The sequence below is a fragment of the Corythoichthys intestinalis genome, chromosome 4, assembly GCF_030265065.1.
Source record: "Corythoichthys intestinalis isolate RoL2023-P3 chromosome 4, ASM3026506v1, whole genome shotgun sequence".
Classification (NCBI taxonomy): domain Eukaryota; kingdom Metazoa; phylum Chordata; class Actinopteri; order Syngnathiformes; family Syngnathidae; genus Corythoichthys; species Corythoichthys intestinalis.
The window spans coordinates 42992838-43016052 of NC_080398.1; the positions used below are offsets into that span (position 1 = coordinate 42992838).

Sequence of the window (23215 nt, forward strand, 5' to 3'; positions counted from 1 at the left end):
TTGCAGCCACCACACACAGTCATGGCTGCACAACTTCCCATCATGCATTTGGGCAGAACAGTTAAGTCGCTACAGTATCATTTACTGAAAGCTCAACAAATACGCTAGATGGCAATATTTAGTCACAATATACAAACTCACATTTATCCTTCAAGAATTACAAGTCTTTCTATCCGTGGATCACTTTCACAGAAAGAATGTTAATAATGTTAATGCCATCTTGTGGATTTGTTGTTATGAACAAATACAGTACTATGTACAAAATGTTGAATGTATATATCCGTCTTGTCTTATCTTTCCATTCCAACAAAAATTTACAGAAAAATATGGCATATTTTAGAGATAGTTTGAATTGCGATTAATTACGATTAATTAATTTTTAAGCTGTGATTAACTCGATTAAAAATTTTAATCGTTTGACAGCCCTAGTTAAATATACACCTTATGCCAAATATATACATAACACAATAAAACAGAATTGTTGTGGAACTCAAAATGCTGACTGAACAGTTATGGACTATGCACATTAAATCGTTAGTAACATCAAATATTACACAATACACCAAAGTATATCAGTAGCCGTGTCCTTAAGTCTTTCTGTTTGTTTTCCCCTGACCTTTTTACTGCAATAATATAATGAAAACCTAAAATTCTGGCTTTTAGTTTTGGCCACCCCAAGATTTTAAGTGGCCCCATGTGGCCACCCCTATGAAAAATTTCTGGAGGCGCCGCTGCAGCAGTAGCAGCACATAAATTAGGCATATACAAACCATTGTAACTCTCAATTCCATTGCGGTTTTTAGAACACAAAAAAAAGACAATTGTGTCAACGTCTCTATATTTATTGACATGACGGTGTGATGGTTTGGTTTGACGGCATGACACAAGCTGCTTTAGGGTATTTGACAGAAATGTGGGTGGCAGTTTGTTCACAATCTTCAAACTGTCAAAGCTTCAGCGATCTTTAGAGTGCCTATGGAACCGCAACAGGACAGACGCACTCTGGTATGTTTATATGTACATGTGTATGTTTTGTCTTTTGCTTTTGACCATTGTCTTTCCCTGACAAGACCCAGACATGGAAGAAACAGACACGCTGCAAAAGGACACAGGAGATATGTATTTAAGGTAATATTTTGTGATTCTTAAAAACATTTTTTTTAATATAAAACAACATCAAAATGAAACATACATAATGTTGCTACCATATTTGACCAATTGGTCTAAGAAAGGAAAAGAAGAAAGTGGGAAAGGCAAAGATTCCAAATGTTGGCCTCATTGAACTGGTAGGTTCTCTGACTTATTCAAGCCACAGCTTTCCATCAACTTTCATCATTTTCTTTCTCCTCCATTTCACACAAACACAGTTCAGGTTTGCAGATGGCTTAGACATTGTACTGATTGTCTTTGGGACTGTAATGTCAATCGTCCATGGGCTCGTCCTCCCTTTTATGTGTGTCGTGTTTGGGAATGCGGTGGACAAGTTTATAATGCACGCAAAAATGTCCGAAATCAACACCAACCATACTAGTGAGTTAACAGAGATTCTAAAAAATAGCTAAGTGACTTGACAGTCACTTGGCATACAAGTGATTTGTATGCCAACTATTTTCAGATTTTACCACCGTAATTCAGAACGGCACCTTAGAGGAACAAGCAACCCTGTAAGACCACGTTATTAACTCAATCAAAGCAATGGGACTGAAACAATCATTTCTTGTCTGCCCTCAATGATGGATTTATATTTTCTTTCATCTAGTTTTGCTATCGACTTCACTATCGCAGGAATAATTGTGATGGTGGCCACCTACATGCAGGTTGCTTTCTTTTCACTGGCGGCCGGACGACAGATAAAACGCATTCGTAAACACTTTTTTCACAGTATCATGCGACAGGACATTGGTTGGTTTGATGTCAACGATACGGCAACGCTAAACACTTGTCTCGTTGAGTAAGTAAAGTCAAAGCCTGTCACGTAAAGTACTAATTTAGTGCAATGTGATGAAAGGGAAACAAATTTAACAGACAACTAATAGCCATTTCCATCTGCATTGACAGCAATATCCATAAGATCCAAGAGGGCATTGGAGACAAGATGGGGATGCTGAGCCAGTCTTTTTCCACCTTCATACTATCTCTTGTTATTGGTTTCAGCAAAGGATGGAAACTGAGTCTGGTCATCTTGGCCGCCTGCCCCTTACTGGGCTTGTCAGTCGCACTTTTTTCAAAGGTAAACTTGATCTGTGCTGCCATCTTTTATACTGAAAACAGCAAAGGTCATGTGTCTCTCCTTTCAGGTAATCGCATCTTTTACTTCTAAAGAACAGGCTGCTTATGCCAAAGCAGGTGCAGTGGCAGAAGAGGTGCTTTCTTCCATCAGGACTGTGTTTGCCTTCAATGGGCAGCAGAGAGAGATCAAGAGGTTTGTGCCAGTGACGTGCGGTGAGGTTCATGGTTGGTGAGGCACTGACTCCTTTAGTGTCAGATTTCCAAATATAGAAACCAAAAAGGGTAGCTTATTCAATTGGCTACTGGTTATTTCATATCTCATCAGCATTCTTCACAAAACAGGCACACACGGTACATATTATCGATACGTAAAAGTAAGAAAATAACATGCATTTGCTCTACACCCTCAATGTGTTGGCCGTCGCCATTCTATAATTAATGCAACATAAATGAGAGTAAAGAGTGGTGTACAAAACCACAGAATTCAATTCTGACCTTTAGTGAAATATTCAGTTGTTTTTAAAACTTTTAATTCTGAAACTTTAATCAATTTATTACAGATTGCTAAACAAAAGGTGTGAAAAGAAAAATATTTTATTTAGGCCAAAATTTAGTTTTTAAATATTCTATTGTATTTTTCTTGGTCCAAGCTCTTTTTTTTTTTTTTTTAATAAGATTGAAATGAAAACTGTTTGTGGTCTTGCGCCTGTCTTTCACCACAAAAACCGGCGTTACTTTGGAAGGGCATAGGTTTTGTCTCAACATTCGTAGGGACGATATAACAGCATAACCTGCATGTAGGTACACTTTTTGCTGGGGACGGGACATTAATTAGACCAAACAGATTGGATGAAGGGGGCAAAGGGCCACATTTCTAATGTATATGAACCTAATTAATTAATTGGCAAAATGATCAATGCAAAATAAATCCTTATCTACTGATAATAACTTTTACGTGCATTGGTTTAGATGATACACTGTTCAATTCAAACCTTTGTTTTCAAAAAATACCAAAGAAACATTTTGAAAACTTCCTGAATAAATGTCTGGTTTTTATTAGCAAACATAAACATAGCGAAAATAATTCACTTAATAATGGTAGGGTCAATTCTATCCTTACAACATATGGAACTATTGAAAGATCTAAATTCTCTATATAACTGAACATTATATCATGCAAAAAAGGTAAGGTTGCTTAAAAGTTGGTGGGGACAATTTTAGCATGCTGAAAAGTTGGTAGTGTTATGTCCCTACCGTCCCTATGCAAACCTACACCCTTTTAGTAAAAGTCCTCCTTATTTTCCTTTACTTTAAAAAAAAAAAAAAAAATCTCTCCGCCTCAATGGAGAGGATTGCTTCAATTAGATCGTTCTGTGTTCTATTTGACAAGCCAGAAAACTAGGGCTGTCCCAAACGACTAATTTTCTCCCGATTAGTCAGCCGACTATTTTTACGATTAGTCGACTAATCTAATAATAATTTTTTAAATTTTATTATTATTAATTTAGCAATGAAATTTTTGTTGACGCTTATCAATTCACAAAAAACATATTGGAACACTCAAATTATTTATTAAAGTACAAATAAACACGTAAATAACAATAATAAATCACAAATAAACAATGAGTTCAAATGCTGATAGAATTAATTAGGGTAGCATCCCGATTGAAAAGATGGTCTCTTAAACTGATGGTTTACAACTTTTATTCCATCCTTGATGTAAACACACTGTAAGAGCTACGGTGCACACAAATAAAGCAACACAATTAGAAATTAACAAAAACTTTTCACCTTTTTCCTTTTAAACCTTATTTATATATCAATGAATTGCCTATATGAATTGCCTTTACCTTAATTTATTACCTTATCATTGACAATCTCTCCCTTGAGTGCAATCACTGTATATACTGTATATATTTATGACCTTTTAACCTTATATAATTTTCTATACCATAAAATAAACCATAACATGAAATAAACCTTTCAATTAGCATTAAGAACAATAATACTAATAGGCCCATTGTCAATGAAACATTATTATTTAGTAAGGCGACAGCACCCTCTGGTGTACAAAAAATGAAAAAAAAAAATTACAAACTGCGTGAAGGCGCTTGAGGTGTTTATTCACGGCCGACGTGCAGCCAAGCTTGGCATTGAAGAGACAGGACAGAAGAGTGTACTCTCCTTTGTTTCTTTGAAATAAGGCAATGTTTTGGACACTCTGGTGCGCTTTTTTTGGCTTTGTGCCGCTTTCCCCGCTTGCAAACAGAGCATCCGACATTCTAACTTTCCACGCATATATTTTTTTAACCCTTCATTAACCGTCGACGGGATGTTGTGCTCGTCGACGGATTTACGTCATCGATGACGTCGACTATGTCGACTAGTCGGGACAGCTCTACAGAAAACACAGTGGATGTGTCCAAATGTCTAGCTAACCTTTCATCTTTCTCAGCAAAACCATGTAATCGTTCTACATATATGCCACTTTTAGAAGAGCTACACGCTCATCGTTACCACGAAATGTTAACTGCAGTTGTTTAGCTAGGATGCAGGTTGCATTAATGAGGTCTTTCAAACTCTTTTCTTTACCTTAGCTTTTGAGGATGCTACCGTTGAGCTTCCGCTGTTCGTCAAAGCCAAATCGATCCTTGAGCTTCCAAAAGTTTTTAAAGCAAACAGGCTTTGAATGCGAGTGGTCGAGCTCTCATGTTCGCTGAGGCTTCGTGGTAGTTTTTTAATGTCACAATATCTCATGTTAGTCCAGACATTGGCACAAGTTGAGATGAAAAGGCAGGGAAAGCAGCAAAGGCGATTTTTCGAAGGACAGCCTAATAGACAGTCTTTTCGGGTGTACTAGTCCGTTTGAAAAGCGCGAGTTATCCTCTGTCCCGTAGTTTGAAGCAAACCTTTTAGCTCCGGACAACACCGGCGTTGTGTTAACCGCGTCCACTTTTAACGGAAAGTCCAGTTTCACGTACGCCCCCTTGCAGTGCGGCAGAGTACTATCTGCCGCAGCCTGTGTCTTTTCACTGCGGTTTTATTTCCCATCAGCAAAACTAAATATGTCGCTAACAAACATTAAACTTTAAGGGTTAAAGACATTAGCCAGACTGAGGAAAATCAGGTCAAATAAACGTATCTGGAAACATTATAATGGCGACATGCAGATGTACGGCAACCAGCACGCTCCAATTCCATGTATCAACCCAGTTTGTTAAGGATTGCACAATCAGAGGTGAGGCTTTACTCGTTGCTGCCGCACCTCTCGTTTCATTTCTTTATTTGAACAGGAAATAGGCAAATTCAGCGATTTTGACTATAAAAAATGTTTGAAATGAGTCATAAATAAAGAGCAATGGACAAATATTAATATAAATTTGATGCTATAATTATTTTTTTGTCATGATGACAGGTGAGGCTCTGCCTCACCTGCCTCCCCTGACCGCACGTCACTGGTTTGTGCTAATATTGTTGAAGTGGAAGGTTGATTAATACTGTATTGTTTCTCATTCGATTGTATTGCTGTAGCAAAGGGAATAACAAGAGAATAAAATAGATCCCCCCCTAAAAAAAAAAACACACAACCCCCCCCCCCCCCCCCCCCCCAAAAAAACAAAAAAAACAAAGAGTGCTCACCCTCCCACCCATTACACTGAGGCACTGGAGGTTGCACTGCAAAACACACCTCCTTATGACTAGTTAAATTCCCTTGTTTTCAGTGTAAATCTACTAGAAATAAGTGAAATTATCTGCTAGTGGTTCACGTATATTTTACTCACTTAGATTTCTTGAAATAAGAAAAATTGCGAGCTGAAAAGAACTCTAACAGACATATTTTAAGCAAGGCAAGGCAAATTTATTTATATAGCACAATTCAACACAAGGCAATTCAAAGTGCTTTATATCACATGAAGATACATAAAAATCACATTAAATCAATCAAACGAAAAATAAAGACAATCGAAAAAGGAAATAAAATTATACATAAAAATCACATTTAATCACGAATTTAAAAAAAATACTACGACTACTACTACTAATTAGGGTTGTTCCGATCATGTTTTTTTGCTCCCGATCCGATCCCGATCGTTTCAGTTTGAGTATCTGCCGATCCCGATATTTCCCGATCAGATTGCTTTTTTTTGCTCCCGATTCAATTCCAATCATTCCCGATAATTTTCCCCGATCATATACATTTTGGCAATGCATTAAGAAAAAAATGAATAAAACTAGGACGAATATGTATACATTCAACATACAGTACATAAGTACTGTATTTGTTTATTATGACAATAAATCCTCAAGATGGCATTTACATTATTAACATTCTTTCTGTGAGAGGGATCCACGGATAGAAAGACTTGTGACTTTGTATATTGTGACTAAATATTGCCACCTAGTGTATTTGTTGAGCTTTCAGTAAATGATACTGTAGCCATGCCCAAATGCATGATGGGAAGTGGAACCATGACTGTGCGTAGTGCTACCAATTGATATATCCTCTCTGCGTTGGGAAATTACATGAGGTGTTAGGAAAAAGACCAATTGCTACCTTGCTTCCCATGATATTTCTAATCGAAGGGAGAGGGATTGTAAGGCTTTTGCCATTTAAAAAAACGGCTCCAAAGACTGCCAAAATTCACTCTACCCATTTTACGCTACCTTTTATCTCTCTATACAGGTAAAACGATGCCATTACAGATTGAGCGCGACAATGCGTGAGTGGGTCGTGCAACGCATGCATTAATTGCGTTAAATATTATAACGTGATACATTTTTTTAAAAATTAATTACCGCCGTTACCGGGTAAAATTTGATAACCCTACCTTAAGCCTAAACTAAAGACTCTGGATGAGTGTAACATATTATGTCTGTAACGTTAAATACAATTAGAAAATGATTTAATTAAAAAAAAAAAAAAATTAAAAAAAGGCATGGCCGATATTTTTTTGCCGATTCCGATACTTTGAAAATGACGTGATCAGACCCGATCGATGGGGATGCCGATCGATCGGGACATCTCTACTACTTATAATAATAATTGAAATCAGCAATGGAGATAAAGCACTAGAGGAACAGAAAGCAAATAGCTTGAAATATATAGACTGTTATGGATATGCTGTGCAAGAAAAAAATCGTTTTTAGCCCTGATTTAAAGGAGTTAACAGTTTGAGCATATTTCAGACCTTCAGGTAACTTGTTCCAGAGGTGAGGAGCGTAATAACTAAATGCTGCCTTACCCTGCTTGGTTCTTGTTCTTGGAACATGCAGAAGACCAGTTCCAGATGACCTTAGGGGTCTGTATGTTTCATAGGAATCTAACAAATCAGGCATGGATTTTGGTCCAAGGCCATTGAGTGTTATGTAGACGAGCAGTAGTATTTTATAGTCAATCCTTTGACTTACTGGAAGCCAGTGTAACGATGTCAAAAAAGCAATAAATTACCGTAAAGTTCGCACTATAAGCCGCATAGTACTATAAGCCGCAGCTGTCCTCACTCTATTATGGGATATTTACACCAAAAGATAGGAAGCGGTAACACCTTATCTGACAGCAGCATCATGCGACTGTCATAAGACCAAATGAACCACCATGAAGCTTTGAACCAATTGGCTGCAAAGCTTCTTTGCTTCATTTGGCCATCAATGCTCCCTTGGAGGAGACAGTCAACCTCAGCTGCCATCTACTGTAAACACTGTTGTCGTCCAACATGCCTCCTAGAATGCATTGCAGCACTACAGATATTAAAAAAACAATCAAAATTCATGTTCTGAGCTAATTATTTCTTCAGTTACTGTTCCATGTTTCAATAATTACTAGCTATGGTATTTGGCAAAACTTTATTTGACAGTGGCGCCAAAAAACTGTCACTAGACAATCATAATTATGACATGACATTGTCATGAGCATTAATGAATGCTTATAACAGATGTAATTTAGTTTTATCCGGCAAATTATCTCACTTTTGAATGGATGTAAAAGATCCAAGCAGGACATAAATGGAGTTAGCAACATGATTTGCCGGATGACACTTAATGACATCTGTCATAACCATTCAGTAATGCCCATGATAGTCTCATGTCATAATTATGACGGTCTTATGACGCCGCTGTCAAATATTTATTTATTCATCTTTGTTGCTTCATTTGCTGTTTCTGATTGTGTATCATATTGCCTCTGCAAAGCCCTTTGAGACAACCTTGTTGTGATCCAGGGCTATACAAATAAAATTGAATTGAATTGAAATAAAGTGTTGCCTGTTAACCCAAATAAGTCAACAAATAAGCCGCACTGGACTATAAACCGCAGGATTTAAAATGAAGGAAAAAAGTAGCGGCTTATCGTCCGAAAATTACGGTAGTACAGTGGTACCTCGACATAGTACGACCACTTCGACACATGATCTTTTCGACGGCCGACATAAAATTTGACTCACCATTTGTTTCTACATCCAACGACATCTTCGAAATACAACGATTTATGACAGGACCACAGTTTCTTTGTTTTCCCGCAAGACGGACGCACGGCGGACTTTCTTGTAAAAGAAATCAACATGGGTTCCAAGAATGTTAGTTTAAGTGTTGAAAATAGGAAAAAGGTGAGGCTAAAAATTGAAATGAAGATGGAAATGACAGAAAAATATGACAGTGGTGTGCGCGTCCGTGAACTGGCTCAACAATATGGCCGTAGAATGTTAGCGATCTCGACAGTCCTCCAACGACCCTTGTTTGCCAGTCTTTTATAAGTTAACGTGACAATTATTATTTTTGCAGTGTGAAAGGTGGCATTGATCTCATGAGCCTTCAGTCCTCCAAAAACCACAACTCTCGCAGTGAATGTGATCCCCGTGATCAAAATGTAATCGTCTACAGTGCAAAAACACACCTCCCTAAAACTAGTTAAACTGTTTTCAGTCAGTGTGAATATACTACAAATAAGTGAAATTATATGCTGCTGCTTCAAGTAAATCTTACTCAGCTTTCTGAAATAAGAAAAAATAGTTGAAAATAAGTTTAACAGATTTATTTTAATCAATACGTTAGTATAATCTTAAAAGAAAGTTTGTCAGAAATGTTCTTAATTCAAGAAAAGATTTTTTCAAAACATTATTTGAAGGCATTTTCTGCTTGATTTAGGTGGAAAAACTACCAAATTTTATATGTATGGGCTTAATAAGAATAAATAGCAATATTTACTTAAAGTAAATGGAATAATCTGACACATTATCTCATCTCATCTTTAACACTCAAAATGGGGAAATTATTTGACTAGATTTAAGAAAAATAATCTGATTAAGATGTTGTACATTTGCAGTATATGACAAATGGTCCATTAGCAGTCGGGATCTTTTATGAACCTGACATTTTTTTGTCTTATACATTCACAGATATCATGAGAGTTTGGAGGAAGCGAAGAAAATGGGAATAAAGAAGTCTCTAAATTCAAACTGTCTCAAGGGCTTTTCTTTCCTAATGATCTACTTGTCTTATGCTCTGGCCTTCTGGTATGGGAGTACACTCGTCCTGAGTCAAGATAAAGATTACACAGTTGGATCTATACTTGCAGTGAGTACAGACATTATGGTCTCCTGTGAAGTGCTGACCAAGAGGTCAAGTCATAAGGACTCCAGTCATGTGAAAAAATTAGGACATCCTATGGAAGCCTGTGTTTTTTTTTTTTTTTTTCTTTTTAACATATTTGGTCATGTGGATATTTAATATCAATTTTAACAATCTTGACAGATTCCAGTAATAGAACTAATCAATTAAAACTGGAAAAAACTTTTATAACTTTTTGTAAAATGTAATTTTAAATAAATGCAATTTCTGTTGAGGAATAAATTAGGACATCTCCACATTCAATCCCACTTAAAATGGCTAAAATCACACAAAAGTATATCACATCAGGTGCACATGATTAAAACCTCATTACTCAGTGCTTAAAGGAGGCTTGCCTTATTTAAACCTCACATTTAGTTTGGTGTGCCCCTGACTATTGAATTGCGAGAAAACACCATGGTGAGATCAAAGGAGCTGTCTGAGTTCTTCAGAAAGAAGATTGTAGATGCTTATGAGTCCGGTAAGGGATTTCAAAAGATCTCAAAAGAATATAAAATCAGCCATTCCACTGTCCGTATAATCGTCTACAAGTGGAGGACATTCAAAACAACTGCCAACATGAGCAGGTCTGGTCGTAGGTCTGGTCGTCCAAGCAAGTTCACCCCGAGAGCAGACCGCAAGATGCTGAAAGAGGTCTCCAAAAACCCTAAAATGTCATCACAGGACCTATAGCAGGTTCTTCCTACTATTGATGTTAAAGTGCATGCTTCTACAATCAGAGATTTCACAAGTTTAACCTTTATGGGAGGTGTGTAAGGAGGAAACTGTTGCTGTTAAAGAAGAACATGAAGACCAGACTGAAGTTTGCCAGAGTGAATGTAGAAAAAGACCAGGATTTCTAGAATAATGTTCTTTGGACAGATTAATCTAAAGTTCAATTATTTGGACACCAGCACAGAGGACATGTTTGGCGTAAACCCAATACAGCATTCCAAGAAAAGAGCCTCCTACCAACTAAGATAGCATGGAGGTGGAAGTGTCATGGCTTGGGGATGCTTTGCTACAGCAGGACCTGGCCAACTCACCATCATAAAATCCACCATGAATTCTATCATGTATCAGAGGGTGCTTGAGGAACGTGTGAGATCATCTGTGAAAAATTAAAGCTGAAGCAAAACTGGACCCTGCAACATGACAATGACCCAAAACATAGCAGTAAATCCACTAAGGACTGGCTGAAAAGGAAGAAATGGAGAGTCCCGGAATGGCCGAGTCAAAGCCCAGTCTTTAATCCCATTGAGATGCTGTGGGGTGACTTGAAACAGGCTGTACATGCAAGAAATCCCCTAAACACTCCACATCTGAAAGTATTCTGCGTTGAGGAGTGGGGCAAATTTTCTTTAGACTGATGTCAAAGACTGGTAGATGACGTCTTACTGAAGTTATATCAGCCAAAAGGAGTAACACTAGCTATTTGGTGGTAAGGGTGTCCTAACGTTTTCCGCAGTTAGCATATGCGTTTTGTTGATATATTTGGTTTAATGAGTAAAACAATGTTAATTTTTGTTGTTTACCTGCAATTGAATCACTTTCTTTTCCAGAGATAAACAAGATCAGACATTGATATGTGAACATTTCTTAATAAATAACTCAATATTTCATGGAGTGACCTAATTTTTTTCACATGACTGTATATTTTGAGATATACAATCATTTGAATAAACACGCTGAATTGTTTGGCAAGGTTTTAAGTTGGTTCATGAACCAACACTCTACATTTATTGGGGCTTTGGCCGCCTTGGGCATGGTTGCAATTGACAAGACTGAACCATGCTCAAACTATTCTAAACTAATACAACTCCAGAGCTTCATCAGCTTTATCAGCTACCTAAAATTTAATAAAAAGTGACGAAGTAGAAAAGTATGTTTCCAGTTTTGGGGAATTTCATGGCAAGTAATGGTGCAGAATTAGAATCGCATTTCCATACTTTTGAAAACTTTGGAAAATTCCGATTATTTGTTCTTTTTCAAAATTCAAAGTTCCTGATGAATGTTTGAATCTAATATTTAATGTTTTTGTCTTTAGGTTTTATTTGCATTGCTCATTGGCGTGTTTGCATTGGGTCAGACTACGCCTTACATGGAGGTCTTTGTCATTGCCCAAGGAGCTGCATACCAAGTGTACAGCATCATTGACAATGTAAGTCAGCCTTAGTTTTCGGTCTCCATATTCATTGCCTTTCACTTTGCTATCTCAATTTTACTATCAAAGAACAAATACAAGCAGCATGATTGAATATACGGCATACATTACGTAATCGTTAGTGATGCCAATTACCTTTGACTCTACAGAAACCGAGCATCGACAGCTATTCGACAAGTGGGCTCAAGCTTGACTCAATCAAAGGAAAAATAGAGTTCAAGAACATTCATTTTAACTACCCCTCAAGGCCAGAAGTCAAAGTAAGTTTCTCAGGGATACTTTAGCTAATCAACCCAGCAACATATTCAAAGTTTGAGCTCTTTCCACAACTGCCATTGCAGGCATTAAACAACATACACAACTGTACATGACTGTTAAAAGTGGACAGACCATTACCTTAGTGGGAAGCAGTGGCTGCGGTAAAAGCACCACTATCCAGCTTTTGCAGAGGTTCTACGATCCTCAGGAGGGATCAGTATGTATACATTTCTAAATCCTTTCAATGAAAATCAAAGATTCAGTCACACAAGCTAAGACATACTAGTCCTTAAAAAAAAAAAAAAAAAAAAAAAACATACTGTGATAAAGTTCATTATTGTCTGTAATGTACTGATAAACATTTGACTTTCATATATTTCAGATTCATTACACACAACTGAAGTAGTTCAAGCCTTTTATTTTTTAATATTGATGATTTTCGCAAAAAAGTCAAGAAACACCAAAAAAATTAAAAACAAAAAAAACAAAACTCAAAACGTTTGCATATTTCATCCGACCAATACAAAAAAGTGTTTTTTAATACAAAAAAAGTCAACCTTGAATTAATTATATCAGCTATGCACTCAATACTTGGCGGGAATCCCTTTGCAGAAATGACTGCTTCAATGCGGCCCAAGATGCTTCGATAGCGGCCTCAAGCTCATCCACAGTGTTGGGTCTGGTGTCTCTCAGCTTCCTCTTCACAGTATCCCACAGATTCTCTATGGGGTTCAGGTCAGGAGAGTTGGCAGGCCAATTGAGCACAGTAATGCAATGGTCAGTAAAGCATTTACCAGTGGTTTTGGCACTGTGAGCAGGTGCCAGGTCGTGCTGAAAAATGAAATCTTCATCTCTATAAAGCTTTTCAGCAGATGGAAGCATAGAGTGCTCCAAAATCTTCGGATAGCTAGCTGCATTGACCCTGCCCTTGATAAAACACAGTAGACCAACACCAGCAGCTGACTTGGCACGCCAGACCATAACTGACTGTGGGTACTTGACACTGGACTTCAGACATTTTGGAATTTCCTTCTCCCCAGTCTTCCTCCAAACTCTCGCACCTTTTTTTCCGAATGACATGCAAAATTTGCTTTCATTTGAAAAAAGTACTTTGGACCATTGAGCAACAGTCCAGTGCTGCTTCTCTGTAGCCCAGGTCAGGCGCAAAAGTGGCTTGACCTGGGAATGTGGCACCTGTAGCCCATTTCCAGCACACGCCTGTCCACGGTGGCTCTGGATGTTTCTACTCCAGACTCAGTCCACTGTTTCTGCAGGTCCCCCAAGGTCTGGAATCGGCCCTTCTCCACAATCTTTCTCAGGGTGCGGTCACCTCTTCTGGTTGTGCAGAGTTTCCTGCCACACTTTCCCCTTCCCACTGAGGTGCCTTGATACAGCACTCTGGGAAAAGCCTATTTGCTCAGAAATTTCTTTCTGTGTCTCAGCCTCTTGTTTGAGGGTGTCAATTATGGCCTTCTGGACAGCAGTCAGGTCGGCAGTCTTGCCCATGATTGCGGTTTTGAGTAATGAACCAGGCTGGGAGTTTTTAAAAGCCTCCGGAATCTTTTCGCGTCAATTCGTTCATTCAGATGATTAGGTTAGTAGCTTCTTTAGAATACCTTTTCCTGATATGCTAATTTGAGAAATTGATTGTTTTTTCTTGACTTTTTTGCCAAAATCATCAATATTAAAACAATAAAAGGCGTCAACTACTTCAGTTGTGTGTCATGAATCTAAAGTATATGAAATTCTAATGTTTATCAGTACATGACAGAAAATAATGAACTTTATCACAATATGCTATTTTTTTTAGAAGAACCAGTACAGCCATTGCAACAATCAAGAAAATTTTCCTCTTCCTCTTGCCATTTGAAGATATCTCTTGACGATCATGACATCCGTTCTCTGAATACACGCTTCCTGCGAGAGATTATTGGTGTGGTGAGTCAAGAGCCCGTCCTTTTTGCCACCACCATAGCTGAAAACATCCGATATGGCTGGACTGATGTGACTCAGCAAGAGATAGAACAGGCTGCCAAGGAGTCCAACGCTTACGACTTCATCATGGCTCTTCCCGATATATGACCGTAGTCTTGACCCCTACCTTAAATCAACTTTGCGCTTGCCAATGATAACATTGCTGTTGTTGTCAAGCAGAAATTTGAGACGCTGGTCGGGGAGCGGGGGACTCAGTTGAGCGGAGGACAGAAGCAGAGAATTGCAATTGCTCGAGCGCTCGTGCGCAACACCAAAATCCTTCTGCTGGATGAAGCAACATCTGCTCTGGACGTTGAGAGTGAAAATATTGTGCAGGCTGCGCTATGGCTGCAATGGTCCAATCTGCATCCACTTTGGGCAGCAATATCATTATGTCCTTTGTGGGTGGCTGGGAGCTGACACTGGCAATATTCGTGTTAGTCCCAATCATTGCAGTGAGTGAAACTTTAAAAGTGAAGATATTGGCGGGAAAAGCAGCCAAGGATATGAAAACGTTTGAGACGGCTGGAAAGGTGGGCATTTGTCATCAGATGGGTTAGTGACGTACAGTACTTGGAGGTGCCTGGTCTAAAATCAGGTAATGTTTTCATGGTGTCAGATTGTTACCGAAGCCATCGAGAATATTTGTACAGTTGCATCTCTGACCAGAGAACCAGAGTTTGAATTACTTTATGAAAAAAAGGTCCAGGTTTCATACAGGTATGTACAGTCATCAATTACCAGTCCATAAACTCTCACTTATGAGTGTTCTTTTCAATCCCCACTCCCCCTCTCTCTCTTGCTACAGAAATTCACAGATAACTGCCCATGTGTCTGGTTTGGTCTTCTGCATATCCCAAGCTGTGGTTTGCTTTGGTTATGCAGGATGTTTCGCCTTTGGAGCTTGGCTTGTTGTGCATGGGTGGATGGACGTTAAGGCAGTATTTCTGTAGGTAAAATCTCCTCATTGTCAACACTCCGGAGTTAACTTGTTAGCTTACATTGACAGCAATAGAGCCAATCCATTTGCAATGAAACATAATCATTAATTCCTAGTTTCTTTATAATAGTGATTTTAAGGTATTTAATATAGTTGAGGAAAACCACAGACATATTACTGTGCATGTTTTACCATTTTACAATGTGTAGATATACCAGAAGAAGTGGTTCATGATTTTGTAGATACAAAATAGATTTTCTTTAATTGTTCATATGGTAACTGGTTTCCTCTTTCAGAGTCAATCAAGCAATTATATCTGGCTCAATAGCTGCAGCACAGGCTCAGTCCTTTACTTCAAACTACACAGATGCCAAAATATCAGCTGCTAACATTATGAGGCTCCTGAACACAGAGCCTGCAATTGACAATCTCTCACAAGAGGGACAGTCATTGGTAAGCAGCAAAGCATCACAACCAGGGCTTTCTAATATATAGTCCAACAACATTTATAAAGTAAGTCTGCCTACTCTACTGTAATAAAATTCCAGGACCAGTTTGATGGAAATGTGCACATGGATGGTGTTAAGTTTAACTACCCCTCACGGCCCAATGTGCCCATTCTCCAAGGGCTGAATTTAAAGGTGAGCAAGGGAGAGACATTGGCGCTGATAGGAAGTAGCGGCTGTGGAAAAAGCACTGCCATCCAACTTCTGGAGAGATTCTACGACGCCTCCCAAGGGAATGTGGTGAGAAGACAATTACATAAACCGATGTGCAGCATCGATGACACCAAAAAGCAACTTAATTCAAATAAATTTGCCTGCTTCAGACTTTAAATCTCATAACTGGAAGTCAATTTGAGAAATTTTCACTAACTCTGTGACCTGATCCAAATTTCTTCAAGCTTTCTTAGACTTCTTGGGAGACTTTGCTTCAGTGACTTGATTTACTTTTTGTGATTTTTTTTTCTTCCAGATGTTGGATTCTGTTAATGTGAAAGAACTGAACATCCATTGGCTGAGGTCTCAGATAGGCATTGTGTCCCAGGAACCTGTACTTTTTGACTGCAGCATAGCTGAGAACATTGCATATGGAGACAACAGTCGGACTGTTACCATAGAGGAGATTCAGGCCGCTGCTAAAGCAGCCAATATTCACAGCTTCATTGAAGCTTTGCCAAAGGTAATTTAGATTACTGTAAGAAGATTTTTTTTTTTTGAAAAAGCATACTATAATTCTTAAATTGACAAAGTTTAAATACTTTTGTCATTAGATTACCTGGTGCCTGCACATTGGGGTTCAAAGCTCTGGACAGAATCACCCCCACTACCTTCTGGTGGTGGTATTTGTCTGTTGTTTGTGCCTATGCAAGAAATAGCAGTTTAGAGTACCCAAATTTTTAGGGGTCCTTGGAAGAGGTGGTTGAGCGCTCCCTGATTCTGCTTGGGGTCTTCAATGCTCACATGGGCAATGACAGTGAGACCTGGAAGGATGTTTTGGGAGGAAATGCTCCCTACCCGACCGATCAGAACTTGAGCTGCATTCTGTTATAGGATTTGGACTCCTGTGCTTGTCATGGACTTGGCACCAGGACACACTAGGACACACTTCAATGATTGACTTTGTAGTCATGTTATCAAATTTGCATATTCTGCAATGTCTTGTATACTGTCATCACCACCTTGTGGTGAAATGGCTCCAACGGCCGTGGAAGATGCCAGTAGGGGCCAGGAGACAATGTTTTCTGAGGGGCTGCTAGGAACATCAGGCAGAGTCCTGTTAGAAAGAACTTCAACTCCCACCTCCGATAAAACTTTGTCCATGTCAAAGAGAAGGCATTTAGTCAAAGTGGAGCTTATTCTACGCCTCCATAGCTGAGGAGCATGATCGAAGCTTTAGCCATAAGGTGGTCAGTGCCTGTCGTGGCGGCAATGCCCAAACCCTTTGTGGACACCAACAGTAAGGGGTGCCATAAAACTGAAGGAGGAGTCCTATCAGGCTGATTTGGCCTGTGGGACTCTGCAGGCAGCTCGTAGAAAGGAGCTGGCCTAGCGAAATCATTGAGGCAAAAGCCCAGGCACAGAACGAGTTCAGTGAGGCCATGGAGAACTACTTCCAGACAACTTTTAAACTTTTCCAGACAGTTATTCTCGTCCACCAATCAGCATCCAATAAGGACCATTAACACTGCTGACCTCAACTCGGGATGCAGTATGTAGAAGGTTCATCAAAGACCCTTCCCATGAGGAAGCAGAGTCTGGGGAGTTGGAGGTGGGTTCTCCTATATCTGGTGTTGAAATCACCTGGGTGGTCAAAAGCTCCTCAGTGGCAGAGCCCCAAGGTTGTATGAGATCCGCTCTGAGGTTTGTAGAGGTTCTGGATGCTGTCGAGTTTTCTTGATTGAAATGCTTCTGAACATCGCGTGGACATCAGCGACAGCGTCTCGGGATTTGGCAGACTGGGGTGGTAGTCCCACTTTTTAAGCAAGGGATCCGGAGGGTGCGTTTAAACTGTTTGGGAATCACACTCCTCAGTCTCACTGGTAAAAACTTTTCAGAGGCCCTGAAGAGGATGGTCTGTGTTGTTTCCACCCTTACCGTGGAACAGCGCTCAACACCCACAGCCCAGGGTCCTCGAGGGTTCATGAGACTTTACCCACACCAGTCTACATGCGTTTTGTGGACTTGGAGAAGGGGTTCGACTGTTTCCCTCAGGTAGTCCCGTGGGGGTTTTCCACTGGGAGTATGGGGTACCAGAACCTCTGATACTGGCGGTTCGATCCCTGTATTACCAGTGTTTGAGTTTGGTCTGCAATAACGACAGTAAGACATTCATTTCAAGCGAGGGCTGTACTCCACCATGGCTGCCCTTTGTCACCCATTCTCTTGATAACTTTTATGAAGTTGGCGGCCTCTGTTTGCATCTCTGCTTCTAGCAGACAATGTGGATCTGTTGGCTTTATCAAGCCCTGATCATTAACACTCACTCGAGCAAAGTATAAAGCCACTGGGCAAATCAGCACCACCAAATCTGAGACCATGGATCTTGATCAAAAAAGGTAGGATGCCCATTACAGGTGAAGGATAGAGTCCTTTCCCCCAACTGAAGGAGTTTAAATCTTTGGCTCCTCTTCATGAGTAAGGGAGGAATGGAGTGAAGGATCCAAGGCAAATCGTTGCTGCATCCATAGTGATGCGGATTCTGTATTGATCAGTTGTGGAAAAGGAGCTGAGCTGGAAGGTGAAGCTTTCTATTCACCAGTTGATCTACGTTCCTAGTCTCACCTATGGTCATGAGCTGTGGATCATGACTGAAAGGACAAGATACGAGCAGCCAGAATTAGTTTACTCTGCAGTGTCCTGGCTCCGACTTACAGGATGAGAAGCACGGTCATCATGGAGGGCTTAGTGTAGTGCCGTTGCTCCTCCATATTCAAAGCAGTCAGATGAGGTGGCTCGAGCATCTTGTTATGATGCCTTCTGGGTCTGGGGATGACCCAGGACACACTGTCTCCAGGCTGCCCTGGGAACACCTCTGAAAGCTAAGATACTTGGGAAGAAGGGATGGGGAAGGGGAGTCTGGGCTTTCCTGGTGGGGCTGCTGCAACTGCAAACTTGACTCTTTTAGAAAAATAAATGTAAACACTTCATGTTTCACACTGACATTAATTCAGAATATCTAGGATAAAGATTATGTCAACATTTCACTATGTTTCCTCGAGCAGAAGTTTGACACTAAGGCAGGTGACAGGGGGACCCATTTGTCCGGTGGGCAGAAACAACGAATAGCCATAGCCCGAGCCATCCTTTGTAACCCCACACTGTTGCTTCTTGACGAGGCCACGTCTGCACTTGACACTGAGAGTGAGATGGTTGGTTTTTAAGTTCTCTTCTGGAAAAGCTCCATAATTTGCGATCTCATGTGTTTGCATTGTGACCTCTCGACTTGTGCTTCATGCAGGTGGTACAAGAGGCCTTGGACAAAGCCAGGCAGGGCAGGACGTGTATCGTCGTAGCACACCGTCTGTCCACCATCCAAACCGCAGACTCCATTGCTGTCATTGAGGGAGGGGTAGTGGTTGAACAAGGGACACACCAGCAGCTACTTGCCAAAAAGGGAATGTACCACACATTTGTCACCACTCAGATGGGCCATGGGAGGAAATGAGAAGATTCCAAGTAATTCGCTGAATGGTGTAGAAGAGGGTTTCACAAGTTGGTCACAGCCTTGACTTACTAGTACAGGGGTGGCCAACCCTGGTCCTCGAGAGCCGCAACCCAGCTTGTTTTCCATGTCTCTCTACTCCAACACACCTGAATCAAATTATCAGGATTGTTATCAGTCAACTGCAGAGCTTGCTGATGAGCTGATCATTTGATTCAGGTGTGTTAAAGAAGGGAGACATGGAAAACAAGTTGGATTGCAGCTCTCGAGGAGCAGGGTTGTCCACCCCTGTACTAGTACACGTCACTGTTTTGGACAGTGGAAGGAGGTGAAGGTATTCAGACAACCTGCATTTTGATTTGTGCACAGGTTCTATTATCATTTACAGTTTCTTTCCCCCTCATTATCTGTATAAACAACTAACATCCATTTCCTGCTCTTTCACATATCTGGTTTCTAATTAGAAAGTACTAATGGTAAAACTGACTGCGCATCGAGTCAATTTTGCATTGTCATTATGAGCATTCGATGAGAAACCCCTGTCACATTCTGTTTAGGGCTTGTGTCTCAGAAGTTCTCCTCTGGGTATAATCCAGTCATCCAAATCAAGACAAATGTTTTTGGGATTGCATTAATATGCTTAGGAACAAAATGACATCTTAATTTTTACATTTTAGATGCAGGTGTACATGGGAAAACTTGCTTTCCCATTGTTTTGATCACCAACTATTTTTGTCATTTGTAAGAAAACGTGGCTACAGGTCCTCCAAAGTCCTGAGTGACATGTACCAGTTGCGATATTAAGCCAAGCCAACACACCAGCACATTGCTGGATCTTTGTTTTGTCCCCTTTGTCTCAGTTGAGTGGTTTGCTGTGTGCATTTTGTTTCCTTTTGGATTCTGCCAGTGTGGATGTTTTGTTGTAATATCTTGTTTGTAAATAAACTGTTTTAGTTACTACATATGATCCCTCCCAAGCCTTTCTACTCATCTGCATTTCGCTCCACACAAACATTTTCTCCAAGCATTACAGCCACAGGATCACTGTATTTTTTATATTTCACAGTGTGTAGTGTGTGCATTAAGTTGGGTTTAAGTCCATGTTTTTTAAGGTTAACTAAAACAAGTAAACAATCTTAGCACACGCCCTCAAATAATGGACTCAAGCCAAAAAAGCGTTTGTGTGTCATTCACCGCACCTCTAACAACCTTTCTCCCCTTCCATCGAAGAAAAAAAAAATATCAGGTGTGACATTAACACAATGCCAGAACATGCCAAAGTGATTTTCAACAACCGTAAGACAAAAGTCCCATTGTTTAAAGTTCTTAATTTATTAAGTACTATTTGTACAAATAATTGAAATAGCTCATTTATAGGAACTTATGGTAAAACAATACACACAATGGTATATTATGCATTGAATAAACCAATTTATTATGCCATAAAGGCCTATTCTGTAATGAATGCTTGACAGTGCCTATTACAAGTTCAGCTGAGTAAGTATCAGTAGCCAGTATTCCAAGGAAATTAGCTTCTATAAAGTAAAGTAGCTTCTAGTAGTTCTAAAGTAGCTTTCTTGGGATCTCAGGTGGAATATTGTCTATCATCCTGGCATAGAGTTTAAGGCGTTCGCAGAGAAAATCAAAACACGTGAGCATTCAGTACTCAGTTTACCATTCAAAAATTAAACCGTCACCAACAATATACAACAACAAATCAACAATTTAAAGACTATAAAATCATTCATAAGAATTGCATTGGTCAGAGCTGACAGCAAGCACTCTTCTGTGCATACACATTGGCGAAGGAAAGCAGAGGAGTTAACGGGAGGCACCTAATAGGAGGACCTTTGTGGATAAACTGTATTTTCGGCGCGTGCACTGTTGTTTGGGTGCTAAGAAGTCACCAAAATGAAGGCGGACGCTAAAGCCCCGACGAACACTTAGAAAATAAAATCTCCAATATGTAAACAATTGAATGTCTGATGGACGGAGGAGCTTTAGAGAGCCTTTTAAGATATGTATTAACAACAAAATCAAAGTAATTTGAAGCCCTATCATTATTTTGTTTCAAAGACACAAGGAAAGAAAAAAAGAAAAAAAAATTACTCTACAGGCTATTATCGTGCTGAAAGTGGAATGCATATACATAAATCTATTTATTAATTTATTTTTAAATTTTCTCAAAATAACAAATAAATTGTAACTAGAATTCAGCATAAACAAAGTGAGCCTCACAAACCTTGTCCCTATCAACAGGAATAACAGCTTTCGTTCAGCCCGTTGTCAGATTACCACACTTTGTCTCAGTGGCATACCTATAAATTAATGTAGCGCTTTTCTACACATTAAAATGTCTTTTTAATACTTATAATAATACTTGTTATATTATAGATGTAGTTTTGCATTAACACTGTGTGGCGTACTCTATTACATTGGCCACCACCTATTTAAATGGAGATTTATAGAACATTTATGTCATCATAATACCATAAATATGACGTACACTTAATGTAATGATGGCCATCAAATATTTATTAAATGATACAACGACAATACTGTAAATGTATCTGCATTTCAATACGTAAAAGGTGGCGGCCACACAGCTTTATAAAAAGCAATTCTGTGTACGCTAAATGTGGTCATTCCACAACTACTGTACATCTATAAATTAACAAGTATGAGTATCATAAAGAGCTTTGAGAAGTATTTAATGTGTGGAAAAGTGCAGGTATGTTAATCCAACTGAACACCTGGTTTAATCTCCTGATCGCCCGCAACTATTTCTTTCGGGTTTTTTTTTGCTTTACCTTTCGGTGGAAATTCAAAAAAACGTTTTATCCGGCCCCCAACAATCTTATAATCGTACAAGTGCAATCGACCATATAGCAATAGTGAAACATTTGCCTTTCTATATCCTTCTCTAAACCTGCAAAATAATCTAACAGCATGTAAAATGCAGCGATTCTTTCCAAACCCTTCATGATGCAACGCGAGAAATGTAAACAATGACGTCACAACAGATCCTCCTCTACAGAGCTTCTCTGTTTCTTGAATATTTAAAGCTGAGAAGTGGTCGCCAGGTGAAATATCTCATGCATTGAGTTGGAGAAACGGTTGAACAATGTTGCAGAGTCTGTCTCACGGCAAGATTTCCAAGATGAGATCGAGATCACAATCCTGCAAGGGGTAAGAATGCAAGAAACTTTGTTTTATGAGTGATCACTGACAATTAAGATTACGTACTAACAGTTAACTGGTAGACAGGGCAGTAATTCCAACCTAAAGTAGAGTTAGGAATCATTATCCTGCCAAATGTTTTCCAATATCACACATTGGTTGTAAACTGACCGTAATATATATTTTTTTTATTACAAATAAATATCTTTGTTAATTTAAGATACAATTAACATGTCTACCTACCTGTTGCCTTTATACAACAAAATAATACACAGTTTTAAAATATAGCAGGATGTGAATATTCCTGATTTAAGTTATCACCTAAACTACAAATTTTAAGTAAAATGAACTCAACATTTCAAGTAAACTGGATTTAAGTTTAAGGACATACTGTATATATTAAATTAATCCAAGCAGGTTTCTAACCTGGGTCTCCTCAAGGACAGTGCAACGCGTAGATGATTGAGATGAAGCAGTTGTGCTGACTACACTTTGTCAGCGCACTCTTTCGAAGGCATCAACATTTCAAGTTGACACAAATAATCTTTTTAAGTTGTGGTTAGTCAGAAATGTAAGTACTTCCCCAAAACCTTATCATTCTAGTATGCACAACTAATTTATCACTCATTTTAGATGAGTTATGAAAACTCAAAATAAGACGCTACTGAAGATAACTTGAATTGTTCTGACTTAAAATCTTGAAT

At 39.2% G+C, this 23215-nt stretch overlaps 2 protein-coding genes across 3 annotated transcripts in view; one reads left to right on the forward strand and one right to left on the reverse strand.

Moving 5' to 3' along the window:
• The first annotated feature begins 1502 nt into the window (after window positions 1-1502).
• On the forward strand, window positions 1503-19334 carry LOC130915342 (ATP-dependent translocase ABCB1-like). The gene is given in 19 exon segments (XM_057835302.1): window positions 1503-1530; window positions 1616-1664; window positions 1760-1951; window positions 2059-2230; window positions 2298-2422; window positions 9621-9798; window positions 11879-11992; window positions 12145-12259; window positions 12337-12470; window positions 14126-14325; window positions 14404-14568; window positions 14571-14760; window positions 14847-14947; window positions 15036-15176; window positions 15464-15620; window positions 15716-15913; window positions 16143-16349; window positions 18892-19038; window positions 19128-19334. Coding segments are annotated over 19 exon segments (2820 nt in total).
• A 1289-nt stretch (window positions 19335-20623) lies between these two features.
• The window catches only part of LOC130914430 (acyl-CoA-binding protein homolog), a 56833-nt gene continuing 54241 nt past the window's right edge, over window positions 20624-23215 (reverse strand). The window contains exon 17 of one of the 2 annotated variants that reach the window (XM_057833604.1): window positions 20624-22511. In XM_057833604.1, coding sequence (XP_057689587.1) covers window positions 22391-22511 — 121 coding nt within the window. In that variant the 3' untranslated portion in view covers window positions 20624-22390. The remainder of the gene's footprint in view (window positions 22512-23215) is intronic. The other variant, XM_057833606.1, reaches the window with a different exon arrangement.